Below are 22,833 nucleotides of genomic sequence, written 5' to 3'. Positions count from 1 at the left end.
GCAGCTGATTGTTGTCACTGATCTCGTGCCAATTTAAATTAATCATTAAAATATTATGTGTACAATATATTTTTATTCATTTCACTATGCTAACAATTTCAAAATCAAAAGTCTATCAACTTATGCTAGCGTATTTAGAACTATTTGCTGTCTTGCTATATGTTTGCACGCAGGCATGATACAAGAGACTTGAGTTCAGAAATATTGATCGAAGGTGATATGATGAGATGATGCTTACAAAGACAAAACTTTTCGTGTACTATTTTTTTAAAATATGTGTTAATTGAAATATTTTGATGTAGACGGAGTTACCTGCGTGGAAATATCTACTTCCGTAAGACTGACTTCCGGTTTGAAAGAGCAGACAATGTTGTGACATAAAATCAATTCGTCGATGCTGGTTAGACATTGTGTTATCAACCACACCAGGGACCTTTTTGTAAAACAAATTGGACCAGTAATGTTATGTCTTGATTTATTCAGGTATAAATTCATTGAATACCAGTAATTTCCCAATACTTCATGGCTGACGAAGTACACGGATCCTTCTTCCCATGGCAGATCGTTGCATATTATCTTAGATGTATTAAACTGAGACACATAAGTTTTACTTACGCTTCTTTGCTTTCATAGCTACGTGTTTGGGACAAATAAATACTGTTTATTCCCACCTTGAGATCTTATATGTGTCTCGTATTTTAAACAAAACCTGAAGACAATTCACGTTTAATGGCCAACGCGCGATCAGACTACGAACTGGATGGGAAAGATGATGCGGACTCCTCCCATAATGTTGGCAAGTCGGCAGCTAATGGCTTTTCACCAGTGCAAGCTGATCGCTATGGGTTTTTTGGGGGCAATCAGTACACGGACCCAAATGAGTAAGTAGGATTATTCGATTGTCTAATCTGCTTAATGCCCGCAGTGTTTATACTCGCAATAGAACAGTTTTATAGGAAAACAAGCTGTATAACAGAGACCACTTTTCCAACATCACCTGCTACGAAAGACTGTATTATAAGGAACACTCTTTGCCCCTTTCTCATTCTTTCACTTTCTTTTACTAGTGTATGTAACATTGCCTGTACATTGTGTTATACAGTGATAGCTGTTGTTTTTATTTGCTGTTTTTTTGACAGGGTGAAGGACTGAATATGCTTCCGCTAGTGTGAGATTTTTACCATCATTCATATTCCTGTAAAGATCCAGTAAAAGCTAGAACTATAACCAAAACTATACTGCTTAAAATTACCCACATATTAAAAATGTGAGAAGCATTATAGCATACAGCTTTAAAAATATCTTTTTTCTTTTATTCCATAAATTTTTCAGAGAAAGAAGGATACCGTCAGAAGTATTGAGAAAGAGAGAGCTCAAGTGGCTTGATATGTTTGAGAACTGGGAAAAGTGGATGAGTAAACGATTTAAAAAGGTGATTATGTTCTGCATAGTTTTTTTTATTATCATTTCCCAACCATCCACCTCTTTATGTGAGAACTTTGTAGATGTGGAGATTTAAAGATTGTTTAGATTGTTTTGTATAAGAAAATGATGCTATCTTTAATTTATTTTTTTAATTTTAAAGTTTAAAAACTGGTGGACACTAGAAGTTTTTAAATATTCATTTATTCTATGATGCCTTCATCTGTTTCTTTAGTGCCAAAACAATTCAGATATCAGAAGCCTATTTCTAGATTTAATAATCAACCCATCTTCCTCACATAATATTTTCAAAATGCACATATATATATATGCAGAAACATGCATATTCAAAGTATGCTTTGAATCAGCCAACTACATCATCTGTGTTATATCACCATCCCTTACTTTCAGCTTTTTGAGGATGTTAGAAACACCAAAATTTAATGTTCAAAATAAAAGATGTTATGATAAGATTCTTAACAACAAATTATCTGATTTTGAAGTCTATTTGTATTTTAATAACAAATTTAAATATGTCGTCAAGGGCATATTAACATAATTTTATTTGCTTTTAAAGGCTCAGTGTCAGACGTTGTTTGCATGTTTAGTATGCCCCAGTGGTTGAGTTGTATAGATCTCATGAGGAGCAGTTTGCAAGGATCACTGTTCAGTGGGTGTAGGGATTCAATAGGTCTTGGAATTTTGAGGAGAATCAGTGTGACAGGTTGGGCAGAAGTGACTATCACAGTTTGGGGGCAACAGAGAAAAATGACCACTTCCTAGAACATCTTAGGGATGTTTTGTGTCCAGTGGTCAGAGAAAGAGCGAAGGTGTGTAGACTGTCATAATATTTGAGAGATGTAGGCAAGAAAAGCTTTGGAGAAAAACTTACGACAGATCAGCAACAGTTTGTATTCAACACAGGCCGGCCTTCAAGCTGGGATTGAAAGCTGAAAAGTATTGGCAAGACCAACAGGATCTCTACCATGTCTTGTCTTCACATACTGTAACAAGGCATTGAGCAGAATTTGGCATTGTGCACTGTGGGCTATAATGTGAAAAATAGCATCAGTTGTAGAACATTTATGGCAAGATGATCAGTGCAGTTCTCTTCAACAGCAGCATAGGTGACTGGTTCAGAACAGTATAATATACTGAAAAGAATTAAGCAAACAATGAGGCCCTGTGATGGCCTCCTGTCCACAGTGTAAAGATGCAGGCTGAAGTTCTAATGGGGACATCTCAGGACTATTAGGACGTGCAAAGACAATCCTGCAGGAAGCAGTATGGGGAGGTGGAAGAAGAGACAGACAAAAGATTTGGGCAGGCATCGTGGCAACATCCTGGTCTTCAGGGTGGAAAACTTAAACAAATTGACAAGAGTTGATGGTAATATTGTTAGGTGTATGTGCAACCAAGCATGCCGCAAGGTCCAGCGATGATGATGATGATTAGTGCTTATTACTTAAACTAAGTTTAAATACTTGAACTTTTAAACATTTACATTGGTTCTTGCTGTAGATAGAACTTATGTAATATTTTCATAATATTAATATATAGAATATTTATTTGTTTGGGGATGTGCAGGTCAAAGATCGTTGTAGAAAGGGCATTCCACCAGCTCTACGTGCACGTGCTTGGCAGTATTTATGTGGAAGTAAATTCCAAATGGATCACAATAAAGGCAAATTTGAGGTACTCATTTTAAGCAGACACTCAGATAAGCTCTAGTGACTTTCTTAGCATAGCATTTGTGCTTTTTATTTTTGTTGATTTTAGGAGGGAAAAGTGCTTTTACCTAAAGATGATTTCACACTATGGGGGAAGGGGATCTACTGGGAATATGGGGATTGAATGGTGGGCAGGGCAAGGAAGATTGGGTTATGGGAGGTGTGGGAGGAGGATCATCGCTCTGTAACTCCCCTGGTTGTTTTTGCTCTTGCTGGTGTTATTTACTGTTGTTGGTGTCCTCTTTTCCTGTTGCCACTTGCTCATGAAGTCTGTAGTGGTAATGTACTGTACTGGTTGCCAGATCCCTTTTGTTGCCCTGTTCTAGACTTCTATTTGGTTTTAGGTACCATATTATTTTCTACTGTTTTAAGGATCTTGAGTTTGTTTTAGTTTTCCTAATATTGTTTTAGTATTTTTAAATCTGGTATTGGTTTGTTTGCTACCTTCTTTACCGTTTGTGTATAGGTTTTTTTTTCTTTTTAAGGGTTGAGACTTTTACTTTATTTGTTACCTTATTTTTTGTGATAATTCAGTCTGTAGATGAGTGAATGAAACCCACATTTCCTGTAGTTTGTTTCAAAGATATTTTTAATTTATTATATGGTTATGTTAGCATAGCAGTATTATTGATTCATTTATGGCAAAATGTTTTGTTTTTTATTACTGTTTAAGTGTTTGTTATCCAGTTTGTATTTTGTTTATTTATATAAATCTTGAATCTTGATGGCTTGCCACCATTGTTACCACTTATGACAGTATAATATGCTATATCTCTTTTGGTAGGTTAAAGCAGCTATTTATGTTTAATGCCAGTCTATAATTATCCAAGACTTGTTCGAGTTTTTCTCTTTCTTATTTGTTTTCATTATGTTCCAACATCACATGTGAGGTTTTAAGTCTGTCACCACATGTATGTATATAGGTCGTTAAATCTAGTTAGGTATTCTCTGTTAAGCCTCATTCTAGGTATTTTGGTTTGGTGGGGCCGATTTGATTTGAAGAAAAGCAGGATATTACTAGGCTGGTCATCTAATAGTCTCCTAGTTCCTTTGCCTTCACTTCTGTATATCTCTTGCCACCTTATTTTTATTGCTGGCATTTGTGCTATCAGAACTACTATGTTTATATCTGGAATGGGAACTGAATCCATCCTTATCTAATATTGGCTTTGAGACCTGATTTATAAAAACTGCCATCTTAATTAAGTATTCTTGTTGAGTGCAACACAGTCAAGTTTTAGTGTTCTTTTCATTTTGATTTTATTTACGTCCATATTTTATATTTTAGGAATATCTACAGAGTCCTGGGGACCCCAAGAACAATGATGACATCACCAAAGACTTGCATCGTCAATTTCCTAATCATGAAATGTTTTTATCAAAAGGTGGCCATGGGTATGTCCTGGATTAAAACTTGTTTTTTGTATTTTGTTTTTCATTTATCATTCATTAGTGAGGTGGTATTAAAAATAACAGTTGAAAAGAATATTCTAATAATTAGAGAAAAACATATTTGACTGAGTAAATTCACTTTAGTTCATATTTTCTAAAGTACAGTAAAGTCGAACTTCAGTGCAGCCAAGGGAAAGGAAACCTTATATATGCGTATAGTTCAGTGTTTTGGTCAAACAAGAACTTTTAGGTAATATATGAAACTGTATACAATAATTATGTTACTTGTAACAATAACAAGGTAAATCTGACAAGTGTCATAGTTTGTGCATTACAAGGGATTGTACTGTGATTGTAATTGTTATATTCTTAATGCCCTATAGAGTAGCAACCAGTGAAAAGAATCTTAAATCACTTCACAGGACTTCACTGCTATATGGTATGTGTGTTGTGTGTCGACAGTCAGATGGATCTGTTCAATGTTTTGAAGGCCTACACCATTCACAACCCCCATGATGGCTACTGCCAGGCACAAGCACCAATAGCAGCAGTACTACTTATGCACATGCCTGCTGAACAAGCCTTTTGGTGCCTTGTGGCAATTTGTGAGAAATATCTCACGAGTTACTACAGTCCTGGTCTTGTACGTTGTATTCTGAACTAGACACTTGTGTGCAGTCAAACATTCCATTTATTATTTTCCTCTATTTCTCTACCCTTCACCTCAAAACTATCAGCTGTCCCTAGAAGTCTAGGAAAGATTCATGAATCTCTGATGCTAGCATTGTTTTCAATTTATTTTTTAAGATATTTATTTAGTCAATGTGCAATAAATTGCATCAATGTTAAGAGGCTAGATGTTATGAGAAACATTTTTAGGCATATATTACATGTTGAGGGCATCAACCTTATAGTTTCAGTCCACTTGAAGGTTATTAGTCTGATTATTTATTTTGAGATTTGTATTAAAATAATTTTTTTTATAATTCTTCACTATATTTTTGCTTGTGGTGTATTTACTTGTGTATATTTCATTATATTTAAAAACAGGAAGCCATACAGATTGATGGGGAGGTGTTGTTTGGTCTCCTGAAAAAAACTTCACCTGCACTTTATAAACACTTGGTAAATAGACTTTTGCAGAAGTCTGCCTAGTTTGTGAAAGTGGGTTTTTTTGTTTTTTTTTTTTTTGTTTGTTTGTTTTTTTTTTTTGTAATAAAGAAGCTTTTCTTGTCTTCAAACAGTAATTTGAACCACTTTTGTAGGAGAGGGTAATGTACTCAACAGTAAAAGGATTGAAACAATGTGCAGAAATAGCTTTTTATTCTGCTGTTATTTTAGTTATTGTAGGAAGTTCTTGATATGTTCTTATGTTGCAGAAAAAGCAGCATGTGGAGCCAATCATGTATATGACAGAGTGGTTCATGTGTATATTTACTCGAAATCTCCCTTGGAGCTGTGTGCTGCGTCTTTGGGACATGTTTCTTTGTGAAGGTTGATATGATGTTTTAACTCGAGCATATAAATGATGTTTGAGTGGTTAGGAGAACTGTCTGCTGATTGGTTTATTTTTGCTATAAACCATTTGTCCGTCCACTTTATAAAAGTTTTGCTAAAAGAAAACAAGAAAAAGAAAAGAGCCAAAGTCCAGTGCTGCATCTGTGTTTGCAGTCCAAGTTTGTGTAGTCTGTTTGGGAGAAGGTGTGACTACTCTATTTATGCCAGCATATAGTATCAGTGGATGGGCAAACATGCTGCTTCTACCGGCATCTTGTGTTTGAATGTGCCAGTCATTGCATGCTTAGCTGTGTTTTCATGTGACGTGGCTCACTAGACCGCTCACAGACATTTTTGGGTTTTTTTCATAGGCATATTCTCCAGTCAGATTTTAAAATATTACTTAGTCAAAGAGTTGGCATTCCAGCAGAGCTGCACTAAGAGCAAGAAGCGAATAAATTAAATTTTGTCATCCTAAGGGTTTCTGCAATTTTAATGTGCTTTAATTATTTTTTGTTTTGTGCAGGAGTAAAAGTGTTATTCCGTGTGGCCCTTTTTATGATGAAGACAGCACTTGGCACACCAGAAAAACTTAGTGAATGTCCATCATTCCATGAAACACTGGAAAAACTGAGGATGAGACAACTGCCTTCTGAACTGCAGGATGAAGAATTTTTAGTTAAAGAGGTTTGTATGTTTTTTTTTGTTTCTGCAGATTCAGTGGTATCACCATGATGCATGTTTTGCATATACTCAGGTACACTTAAAATTCAAACATTTTCAAAACACGATCATGAAAAGATCTAGAAGGATTAGGACAACAAGGCAAAACTATAATTGTTCAGAAATGGTTAGAGGACAAACCAATAATTGCTATTATTAATGTGCTATAAGAAACAGTAATTGCTATAAGTGAAATGGTAGGAGAACAAAATCATAATTTCTATTATTGAAGTTAAAAATTTGCAAAAGTCAGCTCTTCCTTTCCTATTCCTTCCTGTCAGTGTACATTCTTGTAGATCAGATATCTCTAATGGCTTTTCCAAATATTTTCAGGCACATCAAAGACCATGCTATTTTTTGTATGATGGCAGGTCTCCATCTGTTCAGTTTAGACTTAGGAAGTATCCCAGTCTTTACTGAATGTGTAGTGTGTTGCCCATGAAGAGGTGTTTAACTTTGTAGCTTATGTGGGGTTGAGGTAGTACTTCTAGTGCGGGAGCTTATGTGAGTGAGAGGATGAGTAGTTAGGATTTGAATGATGCTGAATGAATTTGTAAAATGTATTTGATGCCTACTGATAACTGTGTGCTCATACAACTTATATAAATATTCATTATCATTATTATTTTACTTGAAAAGACTGGGTGGACATAATGTTCTTAAATTTAAACTACTGACTTAAAATACATTGAACACAGCATGAAAAAGAGGGACAGCTATCTTGTTGATATGAAATTGACATCTCACTCTGACCAAATGGCATTCTTTTCAATAAAATGTTCTAACAATGTGCATTTCTGAAAAGGATGTAGATCAAATGCTCACCAGTACTATTTCCCATATTTTAAATGGGAAAAACAATGCATGAAAACACGCCAGAATTAATGACACTTCTTTCTTAACTAGAGGTAAAATAAGCAAGAAAGTGCTTTTTTTCCATATAGCTCTTTTACGGGGAAAGAATATACTAAGTAATTGAAGTCATTAAGTACTATGAGAATATTTAGCAGTAAATATAAGGTAAGGTAAAAAAGGAGGGGGAAAGGTGAATATGTACAAAAGTGGTGGTTAAGAAAAACAGGTCTTGGAGTTGGGAGGTATTTTAGAGGCCTCATTTAATTTTCATGAATATATTTTGGTAGATGGCATTGAAAGTAGTTCAGGGAGTTCAATTGCTTAAGATGGAGAGGGAGGCTGTTCCATAGCACGCTCCCTGAGTATTTTAGATTACATTTAAAAAGGTCTATTCTAGGAATGGGAATATGAAATTTTGGAAAAGTTTTGGTGGTATTGGACTAAAATAGCAGAGTTTGGGCGACAGTTTACCTGTCAGTATTTTGTACATGAAAATGCATTTATTAAATTTAAGTCTGTTTTTCAAAAAGAATAGACTGGTTGTGTCATGCAAGACCTGCTTACTACTGCTCAAGACAGGCCACTGGTGAGCCTTCTCAGCCACTGCATCGATCCAGTTGCTCCCCTTTAGGACAGTCATAGTAAAAATTGACAGGCTTACGATACTCCCATGTTGGCAAGTTGAGATAAATAAACTTGGTGAGGCAATGAAATTTAGTGGGAAGTGGCAAAATATGAAGATTTTTGCACCACTCACTGTTTCTCTGAATCACGTCTGTTGCTTCAGACCTGCTTACTTTATTTGTGATTTCTATCATTTTAAGACTTCTAATACTTCTTTCGCATTTAGCCACTAGTGTGAATCAAATTACCTAGATGCCATATTTTCCGAAACAAAGAGAGGTAGGAAAATATATGTCTACTTCCATTAAGAGTAAATGGGTTTCGGAACTGGCTTATCTAGTCAGAGAGGAGTTTGAAATAAGACTAAACTAAAAGATGATGTTAAACAGGACAGGTGACAGGGTTGTTCCTTGAGGTAGTGGTGCGAAGGTGACTGCTTAGTTATCCAACAGTATTGTACTAGTTGAATTGTTAGACAAAAGGCTCTAAAATGTGATGCGAAAATTCAGCATCGAAGAAGGTCTCATCCAAGTCATAAAAGTTTGTCTACTTTGATGACTTGGATGAGACCTTCTTCGATGCTGAATTTTCGCTTCACATTTTATAGCCTTTCATACCAGATTCTGTCAAAAGCCTTTTTAAAGTCTGCTAAGTTACTTACAAGAGCACCATCTCTTCCCCCATGCTCAGTCAGCATATAGACCTTTTCACAGAACTGAAACTACTTTAATTAAAGTGACCACCAAAATATTATGCTCCACTCCACCGGCTGAGTCTCACTCTGCTACCAGCACCATAGAAGTCTGTATTAATAAAGTCAAAGACTGGATGGTGACAAACAAACTTATACTCAGTGATGATAAAATGGAAGCCCTCCTATGTTTGAGAAGAAGAAATCCATCTTGACTAGTTTGTCCTCTAAGTCACATCAAGGTGGGCGAAACCAACATCACCTTTATGTCCTCCATCAGGAATCTGGGATTCATTGTCACTGCAGATATGACTCTTGCTAAACAAGTTAATTTCTTTGCTGGCACCTGCCCTGATTATTTATCTGAAGTGCTCTTCCCTTACATCCCATCTAGACAACTCCGCTCCTTGTCTGATGATCGTCTCCTTACTCTTCCTGTCACCAAAATAACAACATATGGCCACAGGATGTTTAGTTATTGTGAAGCCAAACAATGGAACTCTCTCCCTTTCCATATCCGCCACCTACCCACTATTAAATTCTTTAAATGTGCACTGAAAACGCACCTCTTCTGTAAACATTACTCCTAACAACCTTTCCCATGCTGCTAGTCCTTTGTCACACCCTTCCATTTGCAATATCATGTTACTCTCAGCTCTTGTTCTTGTTATTTGGTTCCTCTTTGTGTTTTCTGTATCTGATTTTATTCTTTGTTTAGTACTGTTGTTTATTCTTTTATAATTCATATGTTATTTGTTTGTTTTCCTGTCTCTCATATGCTGTCCATGTTTCGTTCTTGTTCTTAAGTGCTAAGAGCATACTCCTTAGGAGAGTAAGTATTCGCTTTAAAAATTTTGCATTTATTATTATAATTATTAAGTTGTGATAGAGGTCACGGTGATGCTGGAGATGCTTCTCTATCAGGATGTGACAGTTAAAGATCTGCTCAACTGTGCTCCTACCTGGTCAGAAGCCAGGTTATTTTTGTACTAGCAGTTCCTCAGCAGTGATGCTGATGTGGTTCTGTATTACTTACAGCATGACTTTCTTGAGTGACTAATAAGATTTTTGGTTCTGTACTTCTGACGCTGTTTTCTGTTATTGTATTTTTTCCCAGAAGAGTATGACTAATGACTTTGTCCATTCATTGGGCCATTCTTTGCATTCCCAGACTTTTTTGGTGAACTGCATTATAGTTAACAAAACATCACCATCAGTAAAATGTATCGTGTATGGCACATGGAATAAATGAGTTGTGACAATTTATTCTGCATACAGGCATCGCATATCTGCAGCCAGACTGTATAAGTAAGAACTGACATGATCAGTAATAGTAAGGATATGAAATGCCTTCCTTAATATTTGCTGATGACTTAACACTGCTAAGTCCCTGCTCTTGGTTCCAGTGTGACCTTAAACACTTGTTAGACAGGTAGCATAGGAATAAGATGGTCAAAGGTTTAAGTGAGTGAGCATTTGGTAAGCAACGAGAGTAGGAAAAAGGCCAAGGGTTATATTAAGTGAACATTTGCTAGACAGCTGCTATCACAAGGTGACTGGAGCGTTAGGAGAAAGTTTTCTGATGACAAGCAGTGTCTGAGAATGGATAAGGAGCTACTTGCAGTAAATATACGAGGACCCACCAGCACATTTGTATTTTATTTTTCCGGGTGTGTATACTGGCAGTAAATAAATATACCTGGACACACCAGTACTTTTGTATTTCATTCTTCCAGGTGAGTACTTTACTGGTGTATGCTGGCTGGACCCACCAGCATGTCTGTATTTTATTTTTTTCTGTTAGTGGGTAACTGGTCTATACTCCTCCCACCTCCCCTCTTACATAGAGAAAAACATAGACATTACCCATAATGCTTGATTTGATGATCTGCCAAGTGCATAGATCAGGAAACTTGAAGGTTACACCATAATGCTTTTTTGCTTTCTTTGCAGTCTTTACGGCTTAATCTAACAGAGAGAGATATGGAGAAGGAGCATCAGAAACAAGTTGCACGGCGCAAGACAGCCACCAAGGAGAAAGGTGGCAAAGGGGATCTATCCAGAAAGAAAAAAACATAGTAGACAGCTTATGGAATCAAAATGAAATTATCCAGGATCTTTTTTGCAATGTACAAAGTTGTATATTTTTTCAAACGTGTGCAAGGTCATTCCAGCTAGTGTGGGTCTGCAGCATGGATTGAGGGGGACATTTGTTTGTTCAGGACAAGTTTCTACAGTTTCTGTACTCCTTCCATGCATGAAAGCTGTTATCACAAGGTGACAGATCAACACAGTATCTGCTTTGGTCATTGCTTGTTCATGTTGTTTGTTGATCTTCAGAATAAGTTTCTACAGTTTCTGGACTCCTTCCATATATGAAAGCTGCTATCACAAGGTGACAAATCAACACAAGTATCTGTTTCGGTCATTGCTTATTAGTGTTTGTTTCCACTATCATCATGCTTGTGAAGAGAGAGCTTTTCAGTCCGCATTCATCAGTCTGGGATTTGTCCAGTGGATTTGTCTTATTTGTATTACTATAACTGAGTTTTCTTGCTGTCTAAGAGAAACACTTTGTTTCGTTGTAGGTTTAATTTAATATCTGTGTTGAATGTAGTGTACTATTTACAGTCTTTAACTTTGGTTTTTATAGCATTTTTGTGATGCTATTAATGCTGAATTAAGAAAATAACCAAGGGTTTGCCCTTCAGACATTAGTTTTAACGTGTTATCCTAAATGTTTTAGTAGACGAAAGATATATAGTCATTGATTTAATTTTGTCTTATCATAAAACATTTATTTAATGTGTCCAGACTGAACGAACATGATTGGTAAGTATGAACAGTCCTTCATTGGGTTTTTGAACACTTGTTAAGTGCATTGTAATTAGTACTGATTCTCAGCTAGTTATCTTCATAATGTTAAATTTTGTGTTGTAATTAGTACTGATTCTCAGCTAGTTATCATCACCATTTTAAATGATGTGTTGATCATTATTGGTACATACTGACTTTGTAAACTATGTGCCAGAGTATACGAACGATATGCTGGACTTACTCAACTTGATCATGAGTGGCATGAAGATTGAAAGAAAAGAAGTATTCATCATTGTTGACAGTGACAGTTTCCAAATGCTTTACTGAGGGGTTTGACCAAAGGATTATCTTAACAGTCCATAATAGCTGTTCTGCAAGTGCTTAAGCCCTGTTGCATATTGCCATAAAACTCTTTCTAATCACTCTTCTTTGCCAGTTCTTTGCGGCACCAGCCACAGTTTTGCCACCTCTGAATAGTTTTGAACCAGGAGTCTAGAAAACTGCATAATCACCTGATGTAGAGATATTTTCTGTTGGCAAAGTGTTTTATAGCTGCATTCATTGCTCACTTTGCTCCTCTATCTGGGCAGAGTTTTTTTTTCAAAACTGACAAAATTTTGCTAGACATTAAACTTCAAGCTGGGATTTAAACACTTCCAATGGGACTGAAAACAATTCACACAGTCACACTTCAGTATTTTTCTTTATTTTCAAAACAAATTGGAGTTGGAAATAAACCATTGGGAAATATTCCCTATTGTAGCCTTACAATGTGATAGCATTTAACAATAGTCTCAACATTTTCAAGCTCCTCTGCAAATAGCAGTAACAAACCATGTAGCTCTTCATATGCATATAATATAATAATGCCTACCAGGTTCTGTCAATACTCCCTAATATAACATAATAATACCAAGTTCTGTCAATACTCCCTAATATGACATTTGTAAATAAATTAGTTTTCTATGTGTAGTTTCAGAGATTGGCCTTTCTTCTTTGATTGGGTTCTGAAGTGTGGGAATAATGGAACAATATCTAGTCAATTGTCTATTTAAGTTTAATATAGCTTGATATTGTATGTTAGACTCGTTCATCTTGACAAACATGTATCTTATCTATGAGCAAAGTTAATACTTTATTTGAGTTTAATTTTTGTTTAAGTGATGGATAGTATGACTTTTGCTGTTAAAAAAATCCAGGCAATGATGAAAGGTGACTTGTATGTAGACTATTATTTATTGCTAATTTAGTGCTTTGTTTGTATTTGCTTTTTCATTTTAATTTAGACAGGACCAAGAATGAAAAGTGTATAAAGTATAGCGTGATGAGAGCTTTTGCTTGCATGTTGAGGATGACCAGAATAAACATTTGAGATTGACCTCTATAGTTTAAGATGGAACTGTATGTGCTTGAAATATTTGAGTACGGAATGCAGGTTGCACAGTCTTGGAAAGAGAATACTTATTTGCTGGTTTGTAGTGAGCCTGTCAAGTTAGATAATTAGTAGAGAGCTGAACACTTCCTGTCATCACCTGAAGAACTAAAGCCACCTAGTGCAGTCTTCGCATACTAAACAACTCAGAGGTGAACAACTTTATTAAGATTTGTTTGTTGTTTCACTGTTTAAGTGGCTTTTAGTTGCCTAGAACCTCATCCCAACAAACTAAAATAATGTAGTAAATTACCATTCTTTTTCATCACATCTTCCAGAGAAGTCAGGAGAAGTAACAATGCTGTGTCAGTAAGAGGCTGCTTCATATCAGTAAATTTCAATAAAAGAATGGTTAAAATTAAAGGCGAACATTTTTGTTATAATATTTGCTTTTAGGCTAAACAGTTTGTTTAAACTGCAGATGAAACAATGACCAATGTTAGGAGTTGCTACGTGATATATCTTATTTAAAGGAGTTTTTTTTTTAATGCCTTTTAGTTGTAACCAAAATCTATTTATACAGATTTATTGTTTCAGGGTTGCAGCCTTTATAAGACCAATCTTATATTTATATGAGGTTGCTTTTTGTATGATACCGTTTTAAACAACCATTTGAAAGCATTTTATTTGTTTTGATCATGCATGTATCTGGATAGTAATATTAAAGGTTACAGTTTGATTATTGATGATCACACTAACATCAAAACAATTTAGCAATCTTATGTTAACTGCACAACTTTGGGCACAAAGATCTATAACCAGTATTAGAGAATCACTTATCAGCATTATCTAATTATTATCCAATTATAGACTTGTTAATTTTAGTCTTAAAGGCATGCAATTAAGCACAGTTTGCTACTGTATCTTTTATTTATGCTAGAAAGCACTTTGTAACACAAACTAAGAGTACATTATATAAATCAGTGGTTCTCAAACTTTTTCGGACCGCGGATCACTTTACTTAAGTAAAAGCTATGGCGGACCACCAAGGCCTTAGTAAAAAATATGGCGGACCACCAAAGCCTTAGTAAAAAATATGGCGGACCACCAAGGCCTAAAAATCAGTCTGTACTATGAATTTCAAATTTAATTTGCCGCATTTGTTTCATTTTAATTCAAAACTAAATGTTCTTTTGTAAAAGTAGTATAGTAATAAATTGACATAAAGCTACGTACCTCATTCTTTGTAATTAAAATGTTAATGCGAGGAATGCATCACTTTGTTTAAAGTTTAAACATCACTTTGCTGACATATGACGACTGTCAGCCGCGGATCACCTGACTTATGCCCGCGGACCACACTTTGAGAACCACTAATATAAATACCTTTTACATGGCATTATTGCCCATTGCCACAAGTTTCTATCACAGATATTTCTATGGTTTATGTTTAACTTCCAACTCTTTAGGAGAGCATAAGGTGACCAGACGTCCCGCTTTTGACCTCGTGTCCCGCCTGCTCATCGGGCGGGACGCCCAATGTCCCGCTTTCTGGCTTTCTGGCAAGTCCATCAAATGTCCCAGTTGTCTTTAAAAGTCACTTTTTTCGGCGTTCTTTGACGGTGACGACACCATCATTGGCACGTGTCCCGCTTTCGCCCCCCCGAAATGTCTGGTCACCTTAGGAGAGCACCACTATGAAATATTTATTGGAATAAACATTATGAGTTGTTTTGAATTAGATAAGCAGTTTCTAACCAAATTCATTTGGCTTCTGGCAGCACAATCTTGTAGTATTGGCTGAGCTTGAAAAAATATAGATAAGTTTTATATGTAATTATCAAATAAAGTTGTATAAATTAAAATAGTGTAGAATGATTTTTTTTTTAAAGGGGTAACTGAAATTTTTGTTGAGAATTTATGTACTTATGTTTTCGCACCATCCCATATATATTATTCAGTAACAACTCATCTGATTTTTTTCAGAGTAAAATTTAGTGCATGTGCTAGTATATCACTGCTGCATTAGAAAAGAAGGGAGAATTTTTTACTTTACAGTATCATGCCAAACCTTGATTACTTATCTGATTAAACATAAAACAGTCATTTATATGGACAGTGATTATAGTAGCTGTTTATATGTAAATTTTAAAGTTATTCTAATGTTATTATAGACTGAATTTTCTTTAACTTTCTCCTGATATTACTGGAGTTTGTTTAATATTCTTCATTGATTTTTGATTAACTTTTCACCACTGTTCATCAGGTGGTTTTTTTTTTTTCGGGAAAGGGTTGCATGGTTGTGAGGGTTGGTCCTTAAATGAAGCTTTGCATTACAGGACTGTCAAAGGAAGGACAAGTGTTGAAGTGAGGATGAATTGTATTTATAAAGTACCCATTCCCCAGAACCAGCCAGGTTCATAGCCCTATACACACAGGTACACACAATATTAGAAACACTGAGCGACATCACATGAAGAATGTGACAGTCACACTTCAAACACACACGCAAAGGTACACACAATATTTAGAAACACTGAGAGACATCACATAAAGTTACTGAAGTTTGGAATGCAAATATATAAACATATTCTAGTGAGGGAAGGAGTACTTTTGTTTCTTACTCATTATGTTGTGAACGCTATCTCCCTGAAGGTGAGGAGATGAATAATCACTGCAAAATTCTGTTGTATTTTGGCACATTCATTTTGATGAAATTTAGCAACTGCATTTTCATGCCACATTAATACACTTGATGTTATCATCATTCGCATGATCATTTTTTTAAAATGAATTTGTCATATATTCTTTGTAGCTTTACACCTAGAAGACAATAGTGTTGAAATGTGCTTCAGCAAACTTCTTTGCTTTGTGGAAAGAAGCATCTATTGTTAGGATGTTGATAAAGCAAGAGACACCTATTGTAAAAGATATTGAAATTTTATTATCAATTAGACATAAAAGATATTGATCTTTTATATTATAAAGTAGGCATCATAAAAGATACTAAACTGTTATAATCAAGTAGACATAAAAAAAACAATTCCATATATATTTTTAACAGCACTTTTCACGGCAGTTTCAGGTGTCAATTTGCAAACCATATACTGTGTTTGCAATGTAGATTTCTATGTGCCGTGTGACTGGTAAGGTCTGTGCAAATCATGTTTTGCAGAGCTTCTTGAAATATATATATAGATCTTCAAGTAAATGATGCAGAGGAGCATATACTAACTGTAACCCATATATATTTTTTGACAGTAATGTCAGTAATGTTTGCCACCTTCTGACATGGTTAAAAATGTATCTTATCTATCATTTTTAGTTGGAAAAAGACCACATGCTTTTTGCACCATTGTGATGAATAAGGTAAGTTTTCATGACTAAGTCATGGACATAAATTCAAATAAAATTTCCTATAGCTTTACAGTGGACAAATTACAGCAGATTAAATTTATAAACCATGCATAGCTCCTTCTTAAGGTTAAAAAGGCATAATAGTGATTTAGCATACTACCAGATCCAAAGAGCTCTGGATAAGTGTCAGCAGGTTAGATATTCTAGTTAATTTAATACCAAGCTGAAAACATAATACTGTATGTATTTGAAGGACAAAACTTTAATTACAAAAAAGATTTGTATTTCTTTCAAGTTTGTGATTTTCAATTTTGTTTAAAGAATTGGTTCCTTAGACGATAATTACAGCAAGCTTTTATCGATCATTGCTTCATTCATTGCCTTGGTTGGTTAGGAGATTTGTGCCTGTACTGGTTGCTAGGGGAAGCACTTGAATTGATGTGGCATCTGCCAAAGCCTGCCACTTAGGCCTGTCCTGGTGAGCAGATCCAGAATGAGATGACAGGTTCACTCCTTGAAGTTGGTAAGACAGTTCTTCCTCTAACAACCTTGACCTCCTTCAAAGGAGAACAGTCTTAGAGTGTTGTGCCAGGTCACATGGCCAAACCAGACCATCTTATGGTGGTTGATGTTGCAAGTAGGTGTTCGCCTCCTCAAGTTGTAATCCGTTTGTGTAGAACTCTGCTTTGTTGCTGCTGTTGGTGTTAATTATGACTTTGCTGTTGTGAGTGCTGGTCTCCATTCTATTTGCATTTGCACTGTCAGTCTGTTGGTAAGATTTGCAATTGGTTTCTGACATCGGATTAGTGTCTGCAAAGTGTAGGTTCTATATCAGCCTCCCATTGACAGAAGTGTGATGGTTGTGAAGGGTTTCTTGCTTGATGTTCTCCAAGAAGATGTTGAACAGTAAAGAGAAAAAAGGTAACCGTTGACCTATGACTACTGTTGAGCTAAAGAAAACTACTGCTTGGTTTTTGAGTAGTTTTGCACTCATTTAGCTCTTCTTGAGGTCCTCCTCGATGTTGAAGTATTGCATCACAAGCCATAGCCTCTTGTACTAGATTCTTTCAGATGCATTTTTAGTGTCAAAGTTGTGGTAGAGTTCCTACTGGTATTGTAGATTTTCTTTTTTTTTATCAGGATGCAACAGTTAAAGATCTGTTCAACTGTGCTCCTGCCTGGTCTGAAGCAGCCTGTTTTTCTGCTAGAAGTTCCTCAGCAGTGGTGTTGATATGATCCTCAATTACTTTTGTCATCACTTTTCTTGGGTGGTTGGTTAGTCTGATCATTCTGTAGTTTTAGCACCGTCTGCTGTTTCTTTGGACATGGTATGGCTAGTGATTGCATCCACACTTTTGGCCATTCTTTTCACACCCAGATTCTTTAGCACCTGTAGGTTCCTTTGTTTCTTCTCCATCCTGCTTGAGTATCTCAGCCTATGGGTGTACAGCTGATGACGGCTTAAACTACATCTGTGTACAAGGAATTTGATGCTATATAGGTGCAAAAAAACACCTTTTCTTGGTAGCCATCAAATGCACTGTTTACTTCCCCCACTCCCACAGGGCGGTCTGGTGGTGCAACAGTTAGCGCCTGTCACCAATACAGTGAGGGTTGGCTGTCCTGGGTTCAGCTCTTGTCTTGGGCAAGCTGTTCTTTCTCTGCATGTGGCGTCTGTGCCTTGCCGTGATATAGCCTTAGTTGCTGGCTCAGCATAAAACACCAATTCTCCCCCACCCACCCCCACCACATACCGCGCGCACGCACGCACACAGGGTGACGGAAATTGGAGTACCCAGAGCAAACTATCAATTGTTAGGTCTGTGAACAAGTGTTACATTCAGAGAGTGATTGTGTTGAAGCCAAGATTTGAATCCATGGCATCTGATGTTTCACAACACTTTCATGAAATTTGTTTTGAAAAACAACTAAGTTTTTTACTTTTAAACTCAAAGATATAATAGTCTAACTTTGTCATGCATGTTTTCAAAATTTTGTTTTTGTTGTATGTATGTAGTTGTTAAAATCAAACCATTTGTTATTCATTCGGAAAGTGTGAAAAAAATCTCAGCTTTAAAGTTGGGTCAGGGTGTGTTTCATAGTTTCATGTGTATTTGGGTTAAATATATCATTCATAACAATATTTAATTTCTCGGTATGTGTTTTCTGTTTGTTTCTCGAAATAAAACTAAACTCATTAAAAATGCCCTTACAAGTATTTGAAATTGTTGACACATTTAGAACTGTCCTGCTATTGTGTCTAATCTTGGTTTAGGAGTTCAGGGGATTGTCTTGCTTTCACTGGAAACAGTAACAATTTTGTATTATAATTTTATGGAGAAACATTGGCATTCTTATGTCAACATATTCTCCAAATTTATCATAATGTTCACTCCAAAACACCAGTTGTGCTGCCTGTTGAAATTTGTGTAATATGTAGACTTGCTGAAGGTGAAAGTCATGCTTGAGTGGCTTATCATTGTTGTATTACCATAAAGATACTGCTATGAAACACTTTTGAAATTTGTGTGATATATTCGTCAAAGGTGGTCAAGCTTGAATGGCTTCTTGTTGTGTTACTGCAATGATGGTGGTGTAAAACCCTGCTTGTTAGTAGTAAAATGTTTTAACAGTTCATTTTCATTAACCTTTTCGCACCTTTTTCATGCTGTTTAAAAGAAGTTTTGAGAAATTTATCAGTACGTATCAGAAATGCCCTCTCACTGTTTTACATTTGAAATAAATGTTCTGCAAATAAAGTGGCAAATGTGCTACTTTTCGTACAAAAAAGCATGTAATTAAACAAAGATGAATGACGGCAAGCACATCCCTGCTAAGGACAAAATATGGGAGGTGAGAAAATTGTTTCACTTGTAGTATTGTAGTCCGGAAGGTCATTTGACTTGATCCTGCGATAACTCCTTTTTGCTGAATGTGTGCTTTGCCATACAGATTTTCACATATTTCTCCTGCCTAATTTCAAGGCAAATGTATTACAGAACTTATTGATATGATTTCAAGGAACATGTATTAAATACAGCTCTATGCTACACTGGGGGAGAATAGGAACAAGAAGAATGTCTTAAATAACTTATTGATATGATTTTTGCATGTGGGATGGATGGGGGCAGAGGGTTTGGAGAACAGTTTTAAATTTGTGCTTTCCTTAATTTTTGTTAACTGATATTGTATCTAATTAAAATGAATCAAGTTAATGCAACTAATGTTCCATGAAGCTGATTACACCTTGATTGCAAGATTACACAATTAAGTGTGGGCACTTAGATTTTTATAGGAGAACCGTGGTTTTTGTTAATTTTACAAAAGAATTGCTGCTTTACATATTTTGTGTTTGCTTAAGAGATAGGAGGGGTTGGTAATTATCTTTTATAATTAGTAACAAGTTATACCTTGTGGATAATGTTTTCTTCAGATGTGTTAAAATTGCATTTTTGATGGGTTTTTTCCTTATTGCCTGTTTTGCTTTTTATGTTCATGTTGGCAGTTGCTGCAGGACAGATTTGCAGAAATCAAAGAAATGTGCATGTTTCCAAATTCTGTTGATATGTATCTGAGATTTTGTTTGGGTATAGACACTGCTGTTGGTTGTATCATGTATCATGAAGATACTATTAGAAGTATTGTGTATCATGACGATACTATTTGGAGGTGTCTTTATAAGCATGAGCAGTTAGTGCTACTTGCCTTAAGTGTACTCATTTTCTCTATTTGGAAAAAATCAGGCTAAAAACTTTTAGTGTTTATATGGCTATGTATGAATGTTTTCTGCTAAAAGTGTCAAGAGTGTTTATATATGGCTATATATGTTTTCTGCTAAAATGTGACAGGTTGATCTCACTGCAAGCTGAACAAAGTGACTTGATATTTAAGAACAAGAGAGTAAAATGCTTGATTTTATTTTGGTTCTTATGCTGGATATTATGATCATGCCATGCATATCATTTTTATCTTTATCTTTTCATAACTTTGCAGTTACCATGTTACTTAGTACTCATGAAAACCACTGGGCAACAACCTATTTAAAATGCGCTTGCTTTTAACTATTAGAATGAAAGGTGTGGATGATGGATGAGAGACTACAAAATGAAATTCCTCAGAGAAAGATTCAAATATTTAACTTATTGAAACATACAAAAAGGTAAATGTTAGCAGTAAGGCAGATAGTTTATCTGAAAAGGATATGTAACCAGTGAGGTAGAAAGTATCTGCTAGCAAGTAAATCTATTGTATGTTAAGATCTCTAAGACACGACATAAAGTAGTTTATTTTACTCACAACAACACTATATCAGGGAATATTTAACTGTTTGTATCAAAAGCTTGAAGAATTTGCATTGTTAAAAGATAACAAATTGTGATTTCCTTAGCTACACTAATGCAGCCATGTAGAAAATCTTAATATTTTTAGCATTCATCAGATAACATGTCTGTATTTAAAGCAAGGTTAAGTTCATCATGTGAAATGTACATTTGAATGTACATGCATACAACTGTAAAAAAAATATTTCTGAATGAGTGAAATATTAGAATTGTTTATTTTTAATTTCATGAAAGTCTCCAAACATTCCTAATGCTTAAGACATCCTAAGAACAGAACTAAGCTTATTTTTTATACATGATTGACAAATTAATTTGGCACACGCAGTGGGTAGCTACTATCAACTCACATTTCCTAATTTCCTTAAGTACACTGCAATATTCCATCAGTTCAAATTGTGACTTGTCTCATGCCGTTGGACTTTGCTGTCAAGATAAATGTCCTTGTTTCCTATTTCACAAGATTCCACATATGAGGTGTATGTTAATGTTCATATCTGCATCAACAATTATTAAATAAGTTGATAATCATGTATCTCCTTGTTTGTAGTTTTGTTTATGTGGACATATGGTAAGTTAGTCATCCCTTGACTTACCTGTTGTTTGTAGTTTTATGCGGATATTGTCAGTCATTCGTTCCTTGACTTGTTCCTATTTTTATATGGACGTATGGTCAGTCAAATGTCCCTTGATTTACCTGCTGTTTGTAGTTTTTTTGTGGACAAATGATCAGTCGTCCCTTGACTGGTACCTGTTGTTTGTAGCTTTGTGTAGACGTATGGTCAGTCATTTGTCCCTTGACTTACCTGTTGTTTTTAATTTTATGTGGATGTGTGGTCAGCTATTTTGTCCCTTGACTGGTACCTTTTGTTTAAGAGCAGCACATGAATAGATGTGGCAGCTGATGAGGTCCACCACTGTTTAGGGCAATAGGGAGAAGTCCTGCACAGGACAACCGTTCAGTCTGACTTTCACAAGCCAGTCGATCCAATGGTAGAGCAGTTGCATACTCAACTTCAAAGAAAGAGTTGGAGAAAAGAAGAGAGTAGATGGACACCGTCCTCATAATCCATTGTTTTCATTTAACCTCACCTGCTAGCAGGCCAGACGCCATGTTGCGCTCTATGCAAGTCGTACCACAAACTTATACACATCTGTGGTCTCATTATCTAGCATTGTAAACATGCCATGTTTCTCTGTTTTTAATTGTTTCAATAAGACTGTCTTTGTCTTTCACTGGCTTGTTTGGGTTAATGTTCCTGCCTGACAGAGTTCATGTTATTTCTTATAGTCGCTTCATCTTTCCCCGTATAGCTGCTGTCTCTGCTTCCTCTGTCAGTTCATAGGTGAAGCGTCTCTTGTCCTCTATGACAGACCTCTTCACTTGGCGGTTGGCTTCCCAATATTCAGCTCTGAGATCGTGCTTCTCTTGTTAATCTTGACACTGGTTGAGCTTCTGTTTCAATCCCTTTCTTGAATCAATCTTTGCCCAGGTCTCTGGTGTCATTCATTCCTTGTGTTTTCTTTCCCTCTTCCCCCTAGAACATCTGTATAGGTTGTCTTCCAAATGCTCTTGAGTGTTGACCAGTGTTCTTCCACTGATTCTTCTGTCAGTCCTGAAAGGGCCTCATACTTATTCTTGACTTCACAGTTATAAATTTCCCTTGTTTCCATCTTCTTGAGGTATTGAGTATTAAACTTGTGGTGTGGTCTGCCTGCTGAATCAGTGAGGGTTTTCAGCTTAATCTTGAAGACGGCCACTAGGAGCTGGTGGTCTGAAGCAACATCTGCACCTCTTCTCACTTGGACATCTTGGAGACTCCGCCACTATCGAGCAAGTGTTATATTGTCAATCTGGTTTTCTGTCTGGCCATCAGGGGAAGTTGATGTAGTCTTGTGTATATTCTTGTGTGGGAACACAGTGCCACCTATGACATGGTTATTGAAAGCGCAGAAGTCTGTGAAGAGCTCCCCGTTTTCACTGCAGGTGCCAACGCCATGTTTTCCCATGATGAG

General features: G+C 36.0%; 1 protein-coding gene across 1 annotated transcript; it reads left to right on the top strand.

The window, feature by feature from the left end:
* The first annotated feature begins 152 nt into the window (after positions 1-152).
* On the top strand, positions 153-21,352 carry LOC112561023 (TBC1 domain family member 10A-like). The gene is made up of 9 exons (XM_025233150.1): positions 153-881; positions 1,333-1,432; positions 3,010-3,117; positions 4,441-4,547; positions 5,007-5,187; positions 5,595-5,669; positions 5,924-6,038; positions 6,568-6,728; positions 10,888-21,352. Exons 1-9 carry the CDS (start codon positions 730-732, stop codon positions 11,011-11,013), a joined length of 1,125 nt encoding a protein of 374 aa, XP_025088935.1. The 5' UTR covers positions 153-729; the 3' UTR covers positions 11,014-21,352.
* Positions 21,353-22,833: the final 1,481 nt, after the last annotated feature.

The sequence above is a fragment of the Pomacea canaliculata genome, linkage group LG4, assembly GCF_003073045.1.
Source record: "Pomacea canaliculata isolate SZHN2017 linkage group LG4, ASM307304v1, whole genome shotgun sequence".
NCBI lineage: Eukaryota > Metazoa > Mollusca > Gastropoda > Architaenioglossa > Ampullariidae > Pomacea > Pomacea canaliculata.
This window is presented reverse-complemented; position numbering and strand designations above follow the sequence as displayed.

Excerpts from the sequence above, each read along its gene's own strand:
- LOC112561023 (XM_025233150.1), top strand. The coding sequence starts at position 730 with ATGGCCAACGCGCGATCAGACTACGAACTGGATGGGAAAGATGATGCG. Across the intron at positions 1,433-3,009 it reads TGAGTAAACGATTTAAAAAG|GTCAAAGATCGTTGTAGAAA; the intron begins GTGATTATGTTC and ends GGGGATGTGCAG. Across the intron at positions 5,188-5,594 it reads GTTACTACAGTCCTGGTCTT|GAAGCCATACAGATTGATGG; the intron begins GTACGTTGTATT and ends ATTTAAAAACAG.